Source organism: Schistocerca piceifrons, chromosome 2, assembly GCF_021461385.2.
Source record: "Schistocerca piceifrons isolate TAMUIC-IGC-003096 chromosome 2, iqSchPice1.1, whole genome shotgun sequence".
NCBI lineage: Eukaryota > Metazoa > Arthropoda > Insecta > Orthoptera > Acrididae > Schistocerca > Schistocerca piceifrons.
Genome location: NC_060139.1, coordinates 579,851,760 through 579,872,683, shown reverse-complemented (window position 1 = coordinate 579,872,683; position 20,924 = coordinate 579,851,760). Strand labels below are relative to the sequence as shown.

General features: G+C 39.0%; 1 protein-coding gene across 5 annotated transcripts in view; it reads left to right on the top strand.

The window, feature by feature from the left end:
- Positions 1-19,848, top strand: part of LOC124777697 (RCC1 and BTB domain-containing protein 1-like) — a 204,932-nt gene extending 185,084 nt beyond the window's left edge. Inside the window, exon 13 of one of the 5 annotated variants that reach the window (XR_007015769.1) lies at positions 19,392-19,518. Coding sequence is in view for 2 of the 5 variants with exons in the window: in XM_047253177.1 (XP_047109133.1) it covers positions 19,392-19,532 (141 nt within the window). In the remaining 3 variants the exon portion in view is untranslated. Of the gene's footprint in view, positions 1-19,391 lie in introns of all 5 variants that reach the window. The other 4 variants (XR_007015770.1, XM_047253177.1, XM_047253182.1 and 1 more) reach the window with 4 other exon arrangements.
- Positions 19,849-20,924: the final 1,076 nt, after the last annotated feature.

Genomic DNA, 20,924 nt, shown 5'->3' with positions numbered 1-20,924 from the left:
CAAATTCTAATCATGCAATTAATTTGAAAATTTTATTGTAGTCTCCTGAGAAGGTTATAAGACCACTGAACTACAATTATTAATTTATGGTACAAATTGTATCGTTAACAGAGTTTTTAATTTTGCACATCCAAAATTAACTTTTGTTTCTACATACAATCATCTAAAAATCTGAATGTAATTGCAGTATCTCGTATTTTTTTGTTCCACGGAGATGCAACACGTTGTGAACAGTTCCTGAAAATTTCATAGCATTAGCACATATAATTTTTGAGAAAAGGCTTCTAATAACATAAAAAATGTAAAACAGAGAAAATGAGGTTCAAAGATATTCTTCTCATACTTCTACATGTAATAAGCTTACCTCAATTTCAAAATCCTCCATACTGATACTCTTTATCCTCCAGTTTCTTCTACTGTCCTCTTTGAATCTGCCTGATCTGTATTTGCAGGTAAGACACTGATCTGTTGGCTTTCTTGACCCTGGTCTCGCAATGGTGTAAAATGCGTTCGTTGTAAACACACCATGATCTATACCAACTCTCTTCAGTACTTCAATTCTGCCATTATTCCATTATTGTAACATAAAACTGCATCATAGACACCTATTTTGAGTACTTAAAGACCACAGAATGTCTTTTTTGAGCATCTAATCCAAATTAAATTATTGGGGCTTTCATTTGCATTTTGTGTCTTTCCATGAAGACACTTCCTCAATAAATCAGGGTTTGCAAGAAACCTGAATGTTGGCTTAATTGCATTCATAACAGGTTCTGGTAATGAGTGTTTATGTGAATACGTCTCATTTCTGTTGTTGAACTTACATCAATTGTCTTTTGGACACAGATTGTGCATTGGTCAGTGGATAGTTCATGGAAAAAAATTGCCCACATAGCATGCCTCATTGCCTCTAAATTATGTGTTTTTTTCCTGACACTTCTCCCATAAAATAACTGAAGAGACTAGGTTTCTTTCAGAGTAAGCCTGCCTTTTCCTCCTAATGGTTTTCCATCCGAGTATGTCACCTTTCTCATCTTTCAGCAAGCAACAAAGCCTCTTTTGGATGTGGCAAACACATTCCAACTTTTTTATTGTTGTGTTGTACAGATTTTTATCTGTTACAACTTTGAACAAAGAGGAGTCCCCGTCACCAAGGTATTTAGTGTATCTAACACCATACCGGTCCTCAGATCTGGAGAACATCCTCACAACTGCAGCATCCTTCATGCCCCCACTTGAACCACTACGATTTTTAGTGCATGTTACTGCATACTTTTCTTGCCACAGTTTCTCACTGTCTTCATTGTTGGACATTTTCCTTGTAGCACACTGGTGGCAGTATTTAGACATAATTTCTACGTATAAAACTTTACCTGAGTTAGTACCAACAATAGATGCTACTCCATACAGAGATGTGTGACCCCTTTTCATCTAGGTCCCATCTACACACACACACACACACACACACACACACACACACACACACAGGTCAGTAACATTTGTAGGAGATTCACTGTCATGATTATCTCCCCGAGGATCTATTTCTTTTTTTTTTCACCAATTCTTCCACTGCTTCCTTCATAGAAACTTTGGCAGTATCACGCCATCAGACATTTCTTTATTTATTTTTTCAAACCTTGTGCAGGGTGGAGGAATGGTAAGAAAACCACACAATAAACTACCTCCTTCCCTGCCCTGTACAAGGCATTTCAGAGCATATACTAACCTAAAATTGCTTTCATAGGTACTGGTGTCAGTTTTTTTTTGTAGGAGGAGAATGAAAATTCATAGCCACATGAATTACAAATTAATTTAAAATCACAAGCTATTCCGACTCTTCTTTCTTCAGCAACGATCATGCATTTCGTATTTTTACAGCTAACACTTGAACATGAAAACTTTATAGCCTGTCGGAGAAGCTCTAAATCAATAAGTCTGAATCCAGTGGAATCCATATCAACGTCATTCACACGCCTGTATATTTCTCCTGTCCCAAGTTTTGATGCTGAAACTGAGAGCTTATCTTCTTCATTTCAAGCTGCTTCCTCTTTTTTGTTGCTAAACCGATTTCCATGAAACCTCTGTTTCCTAGACACAATTTTGCCACCACCCATTATGCACAAATCTTGACTTTCATGTAAAGACTTGTGAATTCAGCCTTCCACCTACTAATATGTGTTAGTATTGTCAAAACGTAAATAAACCACATGCAAGAAAGTTTTCAGGCAAAGATATAGACGTCAGCCAGAGATATAGATATCAGCCAAAGATATTGAAAGAAAATAGCCTGCACACTGACTAAAATTCCGCTGAAGAAAGCAGTTCCCAAATGTTGGAAAAGGTGGGAGTGGCCACCAGTGCAGAGTTAATCAGTTTAACAATTTAAAGGCATTTCTAAAGCTGGTATCACCATAAAATTCACACACAACATAGAGTAAACTGTGTAGATCAAGAAAATAATATTAATGAAAAATCCATTACATCCTCCCTTAAATGTGAATCGCAGAATAGTCATGTAGATGTTAGATATTGGGAAAATGTTACCTGTGTACAAAGGAGATGACTTACAAAACATATGTGAGACTCATCGTAAAGTGTGTGAGCCCCATATCAAACAACAAATAAGGCTTCTCAAACATATACTGAGATGGGCACAACAAATTTCCACTGGTTTGTGTTTGACCTGTGGGAGGGTGTTGCAGTGATACTGAAAATTCTGAATTGGCATACAGTTTGAAGTGAGACATCACTATCCCGCAAAAGCCTACTTATGTAATATCAAGAAATGGTGTTAAAAGAATGATGTAGGAATACAGTACAACCTCCTACATATCACTCCCACAGAGACTGTGAAGACAAGAGTAAACTAATTACAAAGTACATAGAGGTATTTTGGCAGTCATTCTTCACACACTCCATATGGGAAAGGAATAGAAAAAACATTAATATAAGGTACAATGGCGAGTAGCCTTGATATACATTTCAGTGATTTGCCAAGTATGGGTATCATCTTGTAAACTACACATTTCAACTCTTTCAGCCCGAAATTTTATTGTTGGTTTGAAAAAAGTAATTTGATGTTTATCATGTAACCTAAGCTCTTAGTAATATATACCTTAGTAATGTGTATACCAAGTTTCCTTTATTGTTGTTAGGATATAGTTTCCCTTATTTTTAGTAGCATGTAGTTTCTCATGTTGTTACTGGCATCAAGTTCTTATTTTTGTTGTTAGCATCTAATTTCCTGTATTTTTGTTAAAATTTATAGAAAATACAAAATGTACAATGTACTGTGCATTGTGAGAGGAGTGTTGCTGACAATACGCAGAGTATCTCTCTGGAATGCAATGGCGTCTTGGACAACATAAGTTCCAAGTACTTTATTTCTTTTACGTTATTTATTGGAACAGATTCTGTTTTACATTTAACGAATTTTAATTTTCGCTGAATTTACAGTGCAATATGTGTTAAACAATATTGAAAATCGTCCAATTTTTAAAATTTTTTAATCTGTGTTTTTCTGTTGCTCCCTTCTACAGCCCAATAAGGGTGAAATCTAAGCATGAAAATCATTCATAGTGTCCGCATTTCAGATCTTATAAAAATTCAGTCAAGTAAGTCTTAGTAATAGGTCCTTAAGGTAAACCCTACCCATTCCATGCTACATCTCTTTACAATTTCAGACTTTAAGACTTCAATACCTTTTTCCAGTTTTCTTATCCCATCTACTCACATGATCCTCATTCCCTGTTACTACACAGTTAAAAGTAGAGGTGAGTCATTTTTGAAGTGACAGGTTCATAGGAACAGTTCACTAAAATGAGCAGAACAACTGAGGAATGTCTCCTAAGGAACAGTCCCTCAAGTCATCCTCGTTCCTGTCTTCATCTCATTTGGTCAGTCCCTCATTCCTTGTTCCAGTCAGGCTATTACTTGTTTCCGCCTCAGGTCTTGTTTCATCAGTCTTTTTCTGTTTTGGGTAGTCACTCTTTACATTGTTCCACATCCACTGTTCTTCATTCAGTTGTAGTTCCTTTTGTTCATTGAGTTTACACAATACTGCTCAATTTCAAACCATTGTTGAAATCTTGACTTCTGTTTCTTTGGATGTTTCATTCTGCATCCGTAGAAAAAAAACCCTTGTAAACCTAATCTAGCAACTTATTCGTCATCGCAGATTGGTTACTAATTGTAAATTATTTTTCAGCTTATGTTGTTGTTGTGGTCTTCAGTCCTGAGACTGGTTTGATGCAGCTCTCCATGCTACTCTATCCTATGCAAGGTTCTTCATCTCCCAGTACGTACTGCAGCCTACGTCCCTCTGAATCTGCTTAGTGTATTCATCTCTTGGTCTCCCTCTATGATTTTTACCCTCCACACTGCCCTCCAATACTTAATTGGTGATCCCTTGATGCCTCAGAACATGTCCTACCAACTGATCCCTTCTTCTAGTCAAGTTGTGCCACAAACTCCTTTTCTCCCCAATCCTATTCAGTATCTCCTCATTAGTTATGTGATTCAGCTTATAAGTAAAGAAAAAAAAACTGATTGTAATACTTGCATTGAATATATGTTGCAACAAGTATTATTCAAATTTATTCTCAAGCAGCATAGTTTTATAGTTACCATTTTCTAAACAAAGGCCGAATAAAGTGATTATTTAATCAACAGTTGTAGGATTCAGTGACCTTGTGTTTTTCTGAAGGAAATATATGTTATATTTTCAGACATAGGCTCATATATTTCATCTGATATGTACTCCATGACTTACTCTTGTGTCCAATATCTTCAAACGTTTTGCTGAAATAGTCATATACTGCATCAAAAGGACAGTGTGCGTTGACTACATCTGATATTTATCATTCTGTAAACTGATATTGTGTGCCAAAACTTCCAGTTTCACTTGTGTAGATATGATCATGACATTCCACTTCTATCATGACTACATAGTTACTTGTCAACATATCTGACCCATCCTTAGTGTGGCTCTTGTGCACAGGTTGAGTGTCCCCAGTTTTACCTAAACATCTGGTTCGAGTTGGCCTCTAACAAACCATTCTCTGTTAGCTTGAAAATCAAGTCTGCCATTGCTGGGCACAATTTTCTGAGAGGAAGATGGATACATTATGCCAGAGTTAGTCTTGTTCAAGGATATCATGTAAGTGTTTGCTTTCTAAACAATCAGTTTGGTTTTCAGCAAGGAAAAACACCATATATGCAGTGAACAGTTTCATTGAGATTATAAGTACATCATTAGACAAGAGCAATAAAGTGGCAGGAATTTTCTGTAATGTCACAAGGGCATTTGATTCTGTAAACCATGGAGTGTTTATTTACAAACTTCATTAGTATGGCATTAGGGGCAGTGCCCTACAATGGCTTAAATCCTACTTATCAAACAGAAAGCAAAGAGTTAGCCTCTCTTTATATGGGGCAAATTATTATTCTGATTGGAAAAAAATATCTCAGGGCATTCCACAAGACTCCATATTAGGCCCAGTTCTATTCCTCTTCTATGTTGATGACTTACCATTAAATATCTTGTCCCCATCAGTTCTATTTGCATATGATACTCCTGTGTTGGGTTGAAAATCATTTGGAAAAAAATCCCATACCTGTGATCAGTACTGTCACTATCTTAGAAACTTAGTTTCATCTAAATGGGTTGAATCTAAATATAGTGAAGATTCTCATGACGAAAAATGTGAACAGATTATGATTGTTCACAAAAACCAAGATATAAAAGAAGATGACTCAGTTAAATTCTTAGGTTTAAATGTGCATAAACATTTGAGCGGGCCAGGACACATAGAGTACCTAACAAACAAAATGAACAGCTTTGCATTTGCAGTGCAAATATTATAAGCTGCTATTGACATGGACACAGGACAAATAGCATATACAAGCTAGCTACCTTGAATCTATTATTAGGTATGGTATTGTTTTTTGAGGTAACATAGTGCTGATACTAAAAATACAGAACAAATATTTTGAAATATGTGCGCTATAAATCATAACCATGTCTTCCATACACTAGACATGAAGTATTTTAGGGAAACCATTTTGTACATTCACATGTTACAAGAAACAAAGAAAATTTTATGCTCACCACCCACTGACTCAAACTGTATGTCCAGGGACCTCAGTAAAAGGGAATGAAAATTTATAATAAATTAAGAGGAAACAAGTTAATGCAGATGAATTTAGGTTCATTTAAAAGCAAACTGATGTGGCACTGACACTGAAACGTTATTTCTCAGTGGGTGAATTTATGTAGGACGTAATTTGAACAGGATACAATGTACGAGGTGCATTCAAGTTCTAAGGCCTCCGATTTTTTTTCTAATTAACTACTCACCCGAAATCGATGAAACTGGCGTTACTTCTCAACGTAATCGCCCTGCAGACGTACACATTTTTCACAACGCTGACGCCATGATTCCATGGCAGCGGCGAAGGTTTGTTTAGGAGTCTGTTTTGACCACTGGAAAATCGCTGAGGCAATAGCAGCACGGCTGGTGAATGTGCGGCCACGGAGTGTGTCTTTATTTGTTGGAAAAAGCCAAAAGTCACTAGGAGCCAGGTCAGGTGAGTAGGGAGCATGAGGAATCACTTCAAAGTTGTTATCACGAAGAAACTGTTGCGTAACGTTAGCTCGATGTGCGGGTGCGTTGTCTTGGTGAAACAGCACACGCGCAGCCCTTCCTGGACGTTTTTGTTGCAGTGCAGGAAGGAATTTGTTCTTCAAAACATTTTCGTAGGATGCACCTGTTACTGTAGTGCCCTTTGGAACGCAATGGGTAAGGATTACGCCCTCGCTGTCCCAGAGCATGGACACCATCATTTTTTCAGCACTGGTGGTGGTGAATCTGTGTGCTTCCATTGAGCTGAATCGCGCTTTGTTTCTGGATTGAATAATGGCATCCATGTCTCATCCATTGTCACAACCGATGAAAAGAAAGTCCCATTCATGCTGTCGTTGCGCGTCAACATTGCTTGGCAACATGCCACACGGGCAGCCATGTGGTCATCCGTCAGCATTCGTGGCACCCACCTGGATAACACTTTTCGCATTTTCAGGTCGTCATGCAGGATTGTGTGCACAGAACCCACAGAAATGCCAACTCTGGAGGCTATCTGTTCAACAGTCATTCGGCGATCCCCCAAAACAATTCTCTCCACTTTCTCGATCATGTCGTCAGACCGGCTTGTGCGAGCCCGAGGTTGTTTCGGTTTGTTGTCACACGATTTTCTGCCTTCATTAAACTGTCGCACCCACGAATGCACTTTCGACACATCCATAACTCGATCACCACATGTCTCCTTCAACTGTCGATGAATTTCAATTGGTTTCACACCACGCAAATTCAGAAAACGAATGATTGCACGCTGTTCAAGTAAGGAAAACGTCGCCATTTTAAGTATTTAAAACAGTTCTCATTCTCGCCGCTGGCAGTAAAATTCCATCTGCCGTACAGTGCTGCCATCTCTGGGACGTATTGACAATGAACGCGGCCTAATTTTAAAACAATGCACATGTTTCTATCTCTTTCCAGCCCGGAGAAAAAAATCGGAGGCCTTAGAACTTGAATGCACCTCGTATTTCATATTGCAAGGAATACCATTATAGTGTTGTTATTTATTGTAGAGCTATTATTTATTAGTGTAAAAATCACTCTAACTGTGTTCAAAATTTTTGACATGTCTCCAGTGTGCACACCAAATGGACTGTAAATGCACTTCATTACCTAAATAAACCACAATTCCACATTCTTACAAGAAGTAAGCTATAAATAGCTTTAATTGTTTCCAATTGTTGTGCATAAATTATCAATACAGGACTGCTTGACAACACTGTATATTATGTTAGATACAGTGTGCAGTGAAACAGAGAATTCAGTTGACCATATCAGTTTTATTTACCTACTCAGTAATGCCTATAATTGTCTTATGTGGAAAACAACTTTGGACTAAAAATTATTACTTACAAGCAAATTAACATATAAACTCATACATACTAACAAGTTGCTTGCTACTCTCTACCATATCCTCTTTTGACATACTTAATTTCATTTAGAGACATAAGACAGAACTTGAACCATTACAAAGAAAACTAGAAAGTTCTAAAGATTATAATTGTTTTTAATTAAATTTGTTGCCTTTATGTGGCAGACAATATAGCCATTGCTTATATTAGTGACTTCAATTAAATTTTAAAGACAGTGTTTTTTTAACATCCCAATATGATATGATCAAGATCTCCATCATGTTCTGGATGTTTGCTACATGTAGGAGCGTCCGTCAGTCTAATCCTGTAGATATGTGTAGGAAAACGCGCATTTCCCAGCCTTATTGTAATAATAGATGTTACATATCTGCTTGGTGAATTTATCTGGCCATACCAAGGTTTTGTTGATATAGTGCTCTGCACTGAACTGAAGTGAATGAAACCATTTTCGTGCTGCGGTATTTGCCGTTGGGTTTCCCATTGATCATAAGCCTCTTTTTCTGATATGTATGTAGGAAGTCAGAATATGGAAGTTGTGTAAATAGCAAGTATCCTTCTTTGATTTGTTTAGCTTAGGCCATGTAATACTTCATTAGGATGAATACCCAAGTATCCCTTTACCCACATTAGAAGAACGAATTTAATTTCTTTGGCTTTTGGTATTAATGTTATCACATCGTAAATATGCCTTTAAGCAGCTTTCCATTTTCAATGATCTAACTGGCCCAAAGCCCTTTGAGTTTGTCGGCAATAGCACTTCGTTTCCTACTCAGTTCCAAACTGAACTGCTTCTTTAATTGTTACTTCTGCAGCATAAATACTGCTTAATGGTGGCAATAAAAACATCTCAGCTATTTGCAACTTAGGGCAGTAATATGCACAACTAACTCCCTCATTTCTTTTAGAGCCATAAGTATGTATGTGCAAAAAATCTTGGCATTTACTTTCCAGGGAATTTATTACATCGCCATTATCATTAAACTACTCCCCCATTCTGCCTGCTAGATGAAAATCTTCAGGCTGGCAGTCTGTTGTTTCATATTCATTACTGTACATTCATAATATTTGGTACTTCTGTATCAAAGAAAACATAAATCTGAGACATCTGAAGCCTTTCACTAACAGTGGTGTTTGTTTGTCTTCACCTTGATATCCTCTTTCTGCCAGTCACTTAGTTTTAGGACTTACTTGGTGGCGAATTTATTGCTCCAACGCACTGTCTAATAGCTCAGAATTGAAGTACATTTAGTTTCTTAATACATGTTCTGGGGCATATCCAAACAGAAAACTTCTGTAACACATTGCAGTGTGTGTCAGGAGGAGAATGTCCAGCTGGTTTCCCCATCACATATGACGTACACCACCTAACACATTTAGGATAGTTTACTATCCAGAAGAAGCCCCAATACCTTTGCTGATGTTTGTACATTAAATCTAAAAGGTAACAGGCTTATTGTATTCAGTGGCTACATTGGATGTTTTCATGTAAAGAAAACTACTTATGATTTTGCAGAGAATTAGCAAATTGAGTAAAAATATATCTGTGATGGTTAATACAAGCTATTGGAATTGATGTACAGTATACTAATACACAGGGACTAAAAACAGTAAAGAACCCCTCCACTACTTGTTGAGTTATGTGAATTGAATGAAGCAGTTTAGAGGAAGACATGGAAGAAAAATTGGAGAATTTCACAAAGATGTTGAAATGAACAGCGGTTAAAAGTATGACCCAGGAAAAAAGGTGATTAAGTAATTGAGATGAGATACAGAAAAAAATTGATTACAAGCAAGCAGCAACTAGGAACTATATTAACATACAGAAAGACAAAGAGAAAACCAACTGACACTAGAAAAAAAGCCATTGCAAAAAAGAAAAAGGAAATCACAGTTAACTTTGGGAAGTTTTTGTATCATCCTGAGAAAATAATGAGACAAAACTCCTCTTACAAATTTATAAAATCTTGGAGTTTATGAAGTTCAGTAAAATGTTAAATTCAACTTGTTATCCGCTAATAGCATAAGGAAAAGATAGCATAAAATTGTAATAAATTACATGAAAAACTAAAGGATCAACAGTGAAAACAGCATAAATATAAAACCTTATAAAAATCCAAGTGAGTCATCTTTACATTGATCCCTTTTCTCTCCAAAACCTGATTTGCTTTGGGCAAGAAATACCTAGGTGGTGGTCATAACCTGCCATCAGGCCAATCAGTAAAAAAAAGGAAACATAAAGGGTGTGGATAATAACAATGGAATAAATTTTGTTGATTTTTGGCTATAAGATATTTACTAACGTTATCAAATTTAAAGTCCATTATACTGAGAGAACATTACAGGAAGAGAACAAAATGCCGTAGCCAATCTGACGTGATGGGGTCATTTTGTACCCTTTCAATTGAGCCCTGTGACAAAACAGGGATCACAATGCTGATGCCTGAGCTGCTGCCTCTCCACAAATGCCAAGGAGTAGATGCCCGTCTTACTGGGGCATCAGGACTCCCGGCATTGGCCATCATGCCACATAGCGTTTGCTGAGGCTGGTTTATACCTGTGGGGCAAGCCCATGACTGGAGAAGGTGGCATCAGGATGATTGTTCTGCACATGAAACGTCTTAAATTACGCTAGAACAATTGATCTGGCCGTCTCTTCAGATAGGTATTGAAACTTTAGTGTTTGCCTTCCCTGGCCACCCTGTGTGAAGAGGGACAAGCCAGAAGTCTAAGAGCAAAATAATGTATTCAGTTGTTTGTATGTGCTTGAACTGATGGGGTATTTTTACTGCGACAAAACATTTATTTTTTGCAGGGAATATTGAAGATAAATTTGGAGAAATTGAGTCGTTAGGAAAAATGCACAATGGATTGCTATTGACTCTCTTCTGCTGCACGATCTACAGCTCTTCAGTCCTGGAATAACTGGGTAACATACCAGTGACCATTGCTCCATACAAGATTTCAAATATGGTCCAAGGAATCATCTTCTACCAAGACCTTTCACTCTTAAACAGTAGAGGAGCTACGGGCTAATCTTCCCCGATGAGGTGTACATTTTGTCCCAAGGACAATAGAATACGTATGTGTGTCTTTATTTTAGGCTTTGAAGGGCATGTCTTTCTCAAGAGTTAGCCATGATGTGCAGGTGTGTCATGGAACTTTATACTCATCGTGCATGAAGTGCTTTTGATGCCTGTGCTTTTGCCGTATGTCATTCCACTGCACAGTGGACCCAGAATGCGGTAACTGCAGATGGTCACTCCATGAAGGCAGTCCTTGTGAGCAGCCATCTCTGTGTGTCAGTTGCATGGCATACCACTTTTTTCCAATCTTCAAGAAACACAAGAAAATAAAGGAATAGAAATCTATTGACTGCCTGCTGTATACTAAGGCGCACAAAAAATATGAATGCCCACATCCTGTTGGTATGACATCCAGTTGCCATCACTTGCACTACCTAAATATTTTTGAAACCAGTTCTCCTACCACTCTCCTCGCTTGTGGTTTCCACTGTACATTGGTTCACACTGATCAGGTCAGTAAGTGGATTCCCCTTTGGAGCACTTCGGAAGCAACGGTAGTGAGAGTCCAAACTCCTCAGTGATCACCATTTGCAACCTTTACATGTCTACAGGCAGGCCCTTATTTACCTTGAGTTTACCTCCTTAACAAACAACCTTCTCCCTGTTTTCTCCTACTGCAGGATTTTAAAGCCCTCAGCATCTCTTGTGTGGGGTAGTATACCACTTTGTCTGGTAAGGGCCTTCTACTTTGCCAATTTCTTACTGGCCATAATCTGTGTTTCCTCAGTGATAATGCCACTCTCCACTCCAGTGCTGCCAGTGACACCCTTTCAACTGTAGATTTAATGATCAGGATTGCTGAAAAACCCTAAAACATTTAAAGTGACATCCTTCACAGATCAACCTCATGAGTTTTAAATGACTTTGTGCTAAGGCTTACTATCTAGTTAAACAGAGTAAGAAGTAATGCTCGGAGCATTATGTCTCCTTCCTGGATACATACGCCTCTTCATCCCAGTGTGGGCCACCAGTGATCGACAGATGTTCTGGGTCTTGTCCTTCAGGATGGTGTTTGGACTGATGCATTGACTCTTGCTGAAAACTTTTTGACCCACTTTGCAGCAACATTGGCATTCTCTTCTTATCTAGCTGTCTTTCTACTGCAGATACAAGAAGTTAGAAATGCCCCCCCCCCTCCCCCTTTGTTCCACCCCCACCATGCCAAATCATATAATGAACCTTCCGCTGATGGGGAACTGCTTCAGGCTCTTGCCTTGTCTCACAGCATGGCTCCAGGCTCTGATTCAATTCATCATCACACACACCAACACCTGTATGTTGCTCAAAGGCTACTTCTACTTGAGGTCTTCAACCAAGTTTGGCGAGATAATATGGTCGTCCCAGTCTTTAAGACAGGCAGAAACCCAATGTCTCTTCACAGATACTGACCAGTTACCTACAAACATGCTCTGCAGACTGCTTGATAGGATGGTTGTCTACAGATTAAGCTGGGTTCTTGAAACTTGGGACCTTTTGTTCTCTCCATCAGTGTGGTTTTCAGGATGAACGATCTACAGCTGACCATCTGGTCCAGTTGTAAATAGCAGTCCAACAGGCTTTTTTTCTAATGCCAACACACACACACACACACACACACACACACACACACACACACACACAGAGAGAGCACTTGGTACCATCGCATTTTACTTACCCTCCATGACTGGGGCTTTTCTTTTTATATTAATCAGTTTTTCTCCTACCAGTTGTTCGACATTTGAGTTGGTACTTCATTCAGCTCGCCATGGATCAATCTACTTCAAGGTCCTAAATTCTCACTTTCCCCATGACCTTTCAGCATCTGTTATGTACTGTTCCTCAGGAGTGTCAGGATGCTAACATCTTTTACACTGGTGGATCAAAAACTGTGTATGAGCGTGGGTTATGCTTTTGTATCTCCTGCCAGTCAGGAACACCAATCATTGCGAGGAACATGCAGTGTTTTGTAGCTATTAGAGAATCTACATCTACATCCATACTCCGCAAGCCACCTGACGGTGTGTGGCGGAGGGTACCTTGAGTACCTCTATCGGTTCTCCCTTCTATTCCAGTCTCATATTGTTTGTGGAAAGAAGGATTGTCGGAATGCCTCTGTGTGGGCTCTAATCTCTCTGATTTTATCCTCATGGTCTCTTCGTGAGATATACGTAGGAGGGAGCAATTTACTGCGTGACTCCTCGGTGAAGGTATGTTCTCGAAACTTCAACAAAAGCCCGTACCGAGCTACTGAGTGTCTCTTCTGCAGAGTCTTCCACTGGAGTTTATCTATCATCTCTGTAACGCTTTTGCGATTACTAAATGATCCTGTAACGAAGCGCGCTGCTCTCCGTTGGATCTTCTCTATCTCTTCTATCAACCCTATCTGGTATGGATTCCACACTGCTGAGCAGTATTCAAGCAGTGGGCAAACAAGTGTACTGTAACCTACTTCCTTTGTTTTCGGATTGCATTTCCTTAGGATTCTTCCAATGAATCTGTCTGGCATCTGCTTTACCGATGATCAACTTTATATGATCATTCCATTTTAAATCACTTCTAATGCGTACTCCCAGATAATTTATGGAATTAACTGCTTCCCGTTGCTGACCTGCTATATTGTAGCTAAATGATAAGGGATCTTTCTTTCTATGTATTCGCAGCACATTACATTTGTCTACATTGAGATTCAGTTGCCATTCCCTGCACCATGCGTCAATTCGCTGCAGATCCTCCTGCATTTCAGTACAATTTTCCATTGTTACAACCTCTCGATATACCACAGCATCATCCGCAAAAAGCCTCAGTGAACTTCCAATGTTATCCACAAGGTCATTTATGTATATTGTGAACAGCAACGGTCCTACGACACTCCCCTGTGGCACACCTGCAATCACTCTTACTTCGGAAGACTTCTCTCCATTGAGAATGACGTGCTGCGTTCTGTTATCCAGGAACTCTTCAATCCAATCACACAATTGGTCTGATAGTCCATATGCTCTTACTTTGTTCATTAAACGACTGTGGGGAACTGTATCGAATACCTTGCAGAAGTCAAGAAACCCATGCTGATTCCTACAGAGTAGATTTCTAGTCTCCAGAAAAGTTATTATACTCGAACATAATACATGTTCCAAAATTCTACAACTGATCGACATTAGAGATACAGGTCTATAGTTCTGCACATCTATTTGACGCCCCTTCTTGAAAACGGGGATGACCTGTGCCATTTTCCAATCCTTTGGAACGCTACGTTCTTCTAGAGACTTACGGTACACCGCTGCAAGAAGGGGGGCAAGTTCCGTCGCATACTCTGTGTAAAATCGAACTGGTATCCCATCAGGTCCAGCAACCTTTCCTCTTTTGAGCGATTTTAATTGTTTCTCGATCCCTCTGTCATCTATTTCTATATCTACCATTTTGTCATCTGTGCGACAGTCTAGAGAAGGAACTACTGTGCAGTCTTCCTCTGTGAAACAGCTTTGGAAAAAGACATTTAGTATTTCGGCCTTTAGTCTGTCATCCTCTGTTTCAGTACCATTTTGGTCACAGAGTGTCTGGACATTTTGTTTTGACCCACCTACCGCTTTGACATAAGACCAAAATTTCTTAGGATTTTCTGCCAAGTCAGTACATAGAACTTTACTTTCGAATTCATTGAACGCCTCTCGCATAGCCCTCCTCACACTACATTTCGATTCGCGTAATTTTTGTTTGTCTGCAAGGCTTTGGCTATGTTTATGTTTGCTGTGAAGTTCCCTTTGCTTCCGCAGCAGTTTTCTAACTCGGTTGTTGTACCACGGTGGCTCTTTTCCATCTCTTACGATCTTACTTGGCACATACTCATCTAACGCATTATGTACGACGGTTTTGAACTTTGTCCACTCATCCTCAACACTATCTGTACTTGAGACAAAACTTTTGTGTTGAGCCAACAGGTACTCTGAAATCTGCTTTTTGTCACTTTTTCTAAACAGAAAAATCTTCCTACCCTTTTTAATATTCCTATTTACGGCTGAAATCATCGATGCCGTAACCGCTTTATGATCGCTGATTCCCTGTTCTGCGTTAACTTTTTCAAATAGTTCGGGTCTGTTTGTCACCAGAAGGTCTAATATGTTATCGCCACGAGTCGGTTCTCTGTTTAACTGCTCAAGATAGTTTTCAGATAAAGCACTTAAAAAAATTTCACTGGATTCTTTGTCCCTGCCACCCGTTATGAACGTTTGAGTCTCCCAGTCTATATCCGGCAAATTAAAATCTCCACCCAGAACTATAACATGGTGGGGAAATCTACTCAAAATATTTTCCAAATTATCCTTCAGGTGCTCAGCCACAACAGCTGCTGAGCCAGGGGGCCTATAGAGACATCCAATTACCATGTCTGAGCCTGCTTTAACCGTGACCTTCACCCAAATCATTTCACATTTCGGATCTCCGTCAATTTCCTTCGATACTATTGCACTTCTTATCGCTATAAACACGCCTCCCCCTTCACTGTCCAGCCTGTCTCTGCGGTATACATTCCAATCTGAGTTTAGGATTTCATTACTGTTTACGTCTGGTTTCAGCCAACTTTCTGTCCCTAGTACTATATGGGTGTTGTGACCGTTTATTAATGAGAGCAGTTCTGGGACCTTTCTGTAGACGCTCCTGCAGTTTACTATTAGCACATTAATATTGTTATTCCCTGTTGCATTTTGCCTACTCCTACCTTGCCGCGTCTCAGGAGGCGTCTTGTCGGGCCTCGGGAGGGAAGTATCTAACCTGCTAGTCATGAATTCCTTGCTGAACTTAGTCATATTGCTGCTTGGTTGTCTTCCTTCTGGTTCCAAGTCATGTGGGTACCTCAGAAAATGAACTGGCCAACTATTTAGCTATAGGAGTGATTACTCGTGTCCATTTGCTGTGCCTCTTCCCAGATGTGGATTTGCAGGTGCGAATATGACCTCTACTTATATGGAGATAGAATGACATTTGGTTGGCTACTGCCCTCTCTAATAAACTCTGCACTGTCAAGGAAACGACTGCTGTCTGGCACACTTCCTTCTATTCCACCTGGAAGGAATCTACTTTGGTCATAGAAGGCTAACCCATAGTTTTATTTTACATAACGAGCCACCCCCACATTGTAGTTGTGTAGTCTTATGGAAAGTAGCTTATATCCTGATGGAATGACCCTTCTATTGGCCCTCCATGACCTTCCAAATTTTTTGCCTCAGACACTGGCAGATGATTCACAGATGGTTGAGCAGGTTGGTTCAAGGATTTAGGCTACCTTGGGGCGGGGTCATGTTGGCTGCAATTGGGGCACCTCCTGCTGCATGCTAGGTCTGGAAGCCCTGGACCATACCTCGTTGACTGCTGAGTCTTTCTTCACTGTCTTACCCTGTTTTAATTGTTTCTAGATGTGGTTTGTCTCTCATTCTACTGCACTCATTTTGCTATTTTAGAGGTAGCTCTCAATTCAATAGTGAGCACTCTTTAATGCCTTGACTACACTAAAGCAGGGGTGAGTGGCTGTAATAGGGGCGACTGCCATCACACAACGAACCCCAGGGATATCCATCTGCTGCCTTATCTATTTCTCTTCTCTTATTATTGATTGTCCAGCTGATATCGATTAAATTATCAGCCTTCTCACATATACTATTCTGAATCTCCCGACTTGGATACATTCTTTGCTCTGCCTTCAGCCCTTCATCAGCCTGTTGGGATCAAATGAGAGGGTTGGGACTTATCTCACCATTGGATGTGAGCCTTGGGAGACCCATCATGTGCTCTGACCTAAATGCTGATCTTATCCATACTCTTATGTGTAAATTCTTTCTCAGCTCTGGCATCAGTATTGTCTTCAGTGCCTCAGTCATAGTGTTTCTATGTACTTTCATTGTCTGAACAAGCACTTCACAGACATCTCTAATTTTGGATGAACTACTCATGGATTGAGGTGCTGTGACCTCGCTGTTAAATCCCTTAATACCATGTAAGTCAGTCAACCAACCAACCAACCAACCAGCCAACAAACCAAAATCATTAACAATTTAGTGGGGTTCTGTGAAATATCGTTATCCCTTGGCTGGAAAATTCAACAGAAACACGGCTAGCACTGCCAGCAAGCATCAGTGAAAATTTTGTCTCTAACAAAAGTTGCTCCGTCATACGATCTCCCACCCTTAGACATTTGTTGCAAAGAGTTTGAAACTCACTGTATATGTAAGACAGTGTAAGAGGTATTTCTGCAGGACTTTTTTTTCTTGTCTTTTTGAAGTATTTGAGTTGATGCACAGCTACTTTACTTTCCTTGTCTGGAAGCTGATAGAAATGACTTGTATGATTGAAAACACTGAAAACACTGCATATCACCACCACCACCTTAGGATTTTCTTTATCTTGATATTATTTCACCCTATCTATTCAGTGCATTATCCTGCAATTTCCAGTGTTTTGCTTGTGTTTTGCCTTAGTCTGCCTACTGCTTGTACTTAATTGATTTCTCGATTTGTGGTTCTAGTTATCTATTTTATTTTATCATTGTATCTAGTGGCTCATCATCCTAAATTATATTCTTTCTTCTTACTGCCATTAATTTCCTCCTGGAGTACTGCGCCATTTTTTATTGTGACTGATACTTCTGTCAGTATTTTGTTGTTATGAAACTGAATGGAGTGGTGTAGTAGTTAAAGTAGTTCAAAAAGACTAATTCACTTTCCTCTGCCTTTCATTACCAAATCTCAGCTCAGGCTTAATTGCTGTTGGCTTTGTTTTCATGAGGAAATTTAACCTAATTGAAGAGGTCAGTGGAAGAAATTGGTGGCCATCAGTTTAGTGGCGATTTGCCTGATCAAGTTATCTGCTGTACGAGTGGCACTCAACATGCAACACTTTTTTATTTTTAAACATAGGTTGGATTTATTTAGGATTCCATTATACCATGTTGTTCCCCACTCTTTTGACTACAAAACCAAATTTTTCAACAAAATCTTCATTCAGTGCGACAACCTTACTAGGAGGTCCTGTATGCTCACATGGTACCACTCTACTAGTCATTGTAGGAGCCAATGTCTTGCTGTATCATTAACCTCCCCACCATCCATGTACTGCTTTCCATGGAGGGCGTCCTTCATTGGGCCAAACAAATGGAGATCAGAAGGTGCGAGGTCCGAGTTGTAGTGTGGATGAGGAAGGACAGTCCAGTGAAGTTTTATGAACTCTTCTTGCATGCACAGATTTCTGTGGGGCCTTGTGTTCTCATAGAAGAGGAGAAATTCATGTGCATATTTGTGGCTACGAACACATTGAAGTTGTTTCTTCCGTTTCCTAAGGGTAGCAGATGGCAGATTGGACAGGTTTGTGCAACCTTGTTGCAATGATGACAGATGCCTCACCCAAAGTGTATGAATATCTGTGATGCTCTGGTTTTCTATCAAAAGAAATCCACAAACAGCTCTCTGTTTGGGAAGCACCTCTGTTGCAGATGCCACTTTGAAGGCTGCATATAGCACCCTCACCTATGGGAATTTCGTGAAACTGTAGGAGCTGAAGCAGGAATATTCCATGATGTCACATAACAAATTCCACATTTTGTCAACCGAAGTTGTTTGGGAAAAAAATGTGTTACCTTACTTATTGAATGCCCATTGTAGTTTCAAATGCACCACATGTTGGTAACAAGTCATTCCACATACACCACTAGGAAATACTATCTGTTAACTGCTCAGTCTTATTGCGTTTATATTCTTGTCTTTCAGTTTAGCCAAATATGTAACATGCAACAACTACAATATGCTCTTGTGGGCAACCACTTTCTTCTGCTGATCTCTTCAGTATTTTTATCTACATTTTGCTGTAATGAATGATAAGATATTTACTGTTTTATTTATTTTTCTCTGTTATTCCTATTGTGTATTCCTGCTGTTACTATGGACTGCATTTCTTGTCTTTCCACCCAGTTTACTACCATTCTTGTGTACAGTTTTGTTCAGATTTCAGAATGCAAATCTTTTCTGTTTCATTGTGTAAAATCCCACTAAAAGACTTTGAAGGTTGGAAGATGTCCACATTTCTTCATAATGTGTGCGCACTGCCTCCGGAGTGTGTGCGTGCGCTACACTGCCTTTGGAAGCTGTATGCATTGTTTTCTAGTTATTGTTTGCAAAATGTGTATTCTTTGCTTTCGGAAGGTGTATTTTTTTGGATATTTATCTTCCATTTCCTTGAACCTATGTGATTGATGATGAGTTGTAGGCATTTTAATATTTGATTATTCTTTTATTCCTTATAATTGATTTATAATTTATTGTTTGTTTTGTTTGTCATTTTAGGAACTTGAGGAGTTCTGCTTCAAGTTTTGTCTGAATCACATGACAGCTGTAGTTCAGACAGATGATTTCAGTAAACTTGAAGGTGACACCCTAAAAGATTTTATACGTAGAGCTGCTCATAATGGGGCATTTAAGTCATAGATTAATTCTTGTGTTCTCATCTTGAGCACACTCAAATATGATTACAATGCAGATTTAAATCTGTCTGAAAAAAAAAGAGACACATGAATTGTCTAGTGTTGAACTCTCCCATGCGGTAATAATTTTTTTGGGGATGGAGCAACACAACAGATTTTTACACTGGTAAATGAGTATTGTTAAATTATGAATGACCTGTGATATACACATCAGTATTCTGTGGCACGTAAAGATTTTATATGTGAGTGTAAAGCACTGGTTTCTGTATTTTTATATTCCAACATGCTGCGATCTAAGATTGTTATTAGCAAAGTGTGAAATTCTTGAAATTGTTAACTAACTTTTATTTGTAATTTAGTACTGTTGTAAATAAATCTGTTTGTACTTGTTGTTGTTCTCAATTTGGTATAAAATTTCTGTGTTTTCTCGTGAATTTGATATTCAGTATTCTAGCATATTATATGCAAAAGAAAATGTGTGACAACTAGAGCTAACTTTACATATTTGATGACTATATGAAAATATTAGTTGGTAATAGAGCAGAAATTAATCATTTGGTTATGAGAAATAATGCATCGCACACAATTTTTGAGACTTGTTACCAGAAATCATGACAGTAATAGTGAAGTAAAGTACAATATATGCTCACTATTTCTCATTCACCACCAGTTTTCATATTTTTAAAGTTTTGCTTATTTTTCTATTGCAAATGTAGAATTATATTGCTTGATATTATGTTAATACCTGTGTAAAATCTACAAGAAGATATATTAAATGCTATAATTCTTCTTGTATAAAAGGAAATGATCTGAGTGTAAGGTTTGGTTCAACGCCTGGTTTTCCTGCCAGGCAGCTTCACAGCAATGCTCATTTCACTAAAGTCATAGTTTCATTCTGGGACCATACATTGGTTTTCAGCAATGCTTTTTCCTCATTGAACATCGTAATAAAACGTATTTTGAAAACTGGCCACCTAGGATTAACAGAGCGACAGCAATGACGGGCATAACTAACAGAGTAACTGCACAGTCTTAGGTGTGAATGTGCTATAACTCCCACATTCGTGCAGGGTTCTGTTGGATTTAAGGTCAGTTTGCAAAGCTGAGGTAGGAGTGGCACAGTCATAACAGTTGTTCAAATACCTTTTATTTTACTACTGATGTCATACCACAAAGAAACTCACTCATCAAATAGCACCACAGCACTACCAAGCACATATCTATGCTTGTGTTATGATGGGGAAGGGAGGGGGGGGGGGGGTGAGCACCTCAGGAAGCTGAACAATAATTCACTGAGTACAAGCTAGGTGAACGTGGATTTCCTGAGCTTGGGACTGATAAACACCATCAGTCCTCTGTAACCATAAGTTCTGGACATCCTCCAGTGACTGGTGAT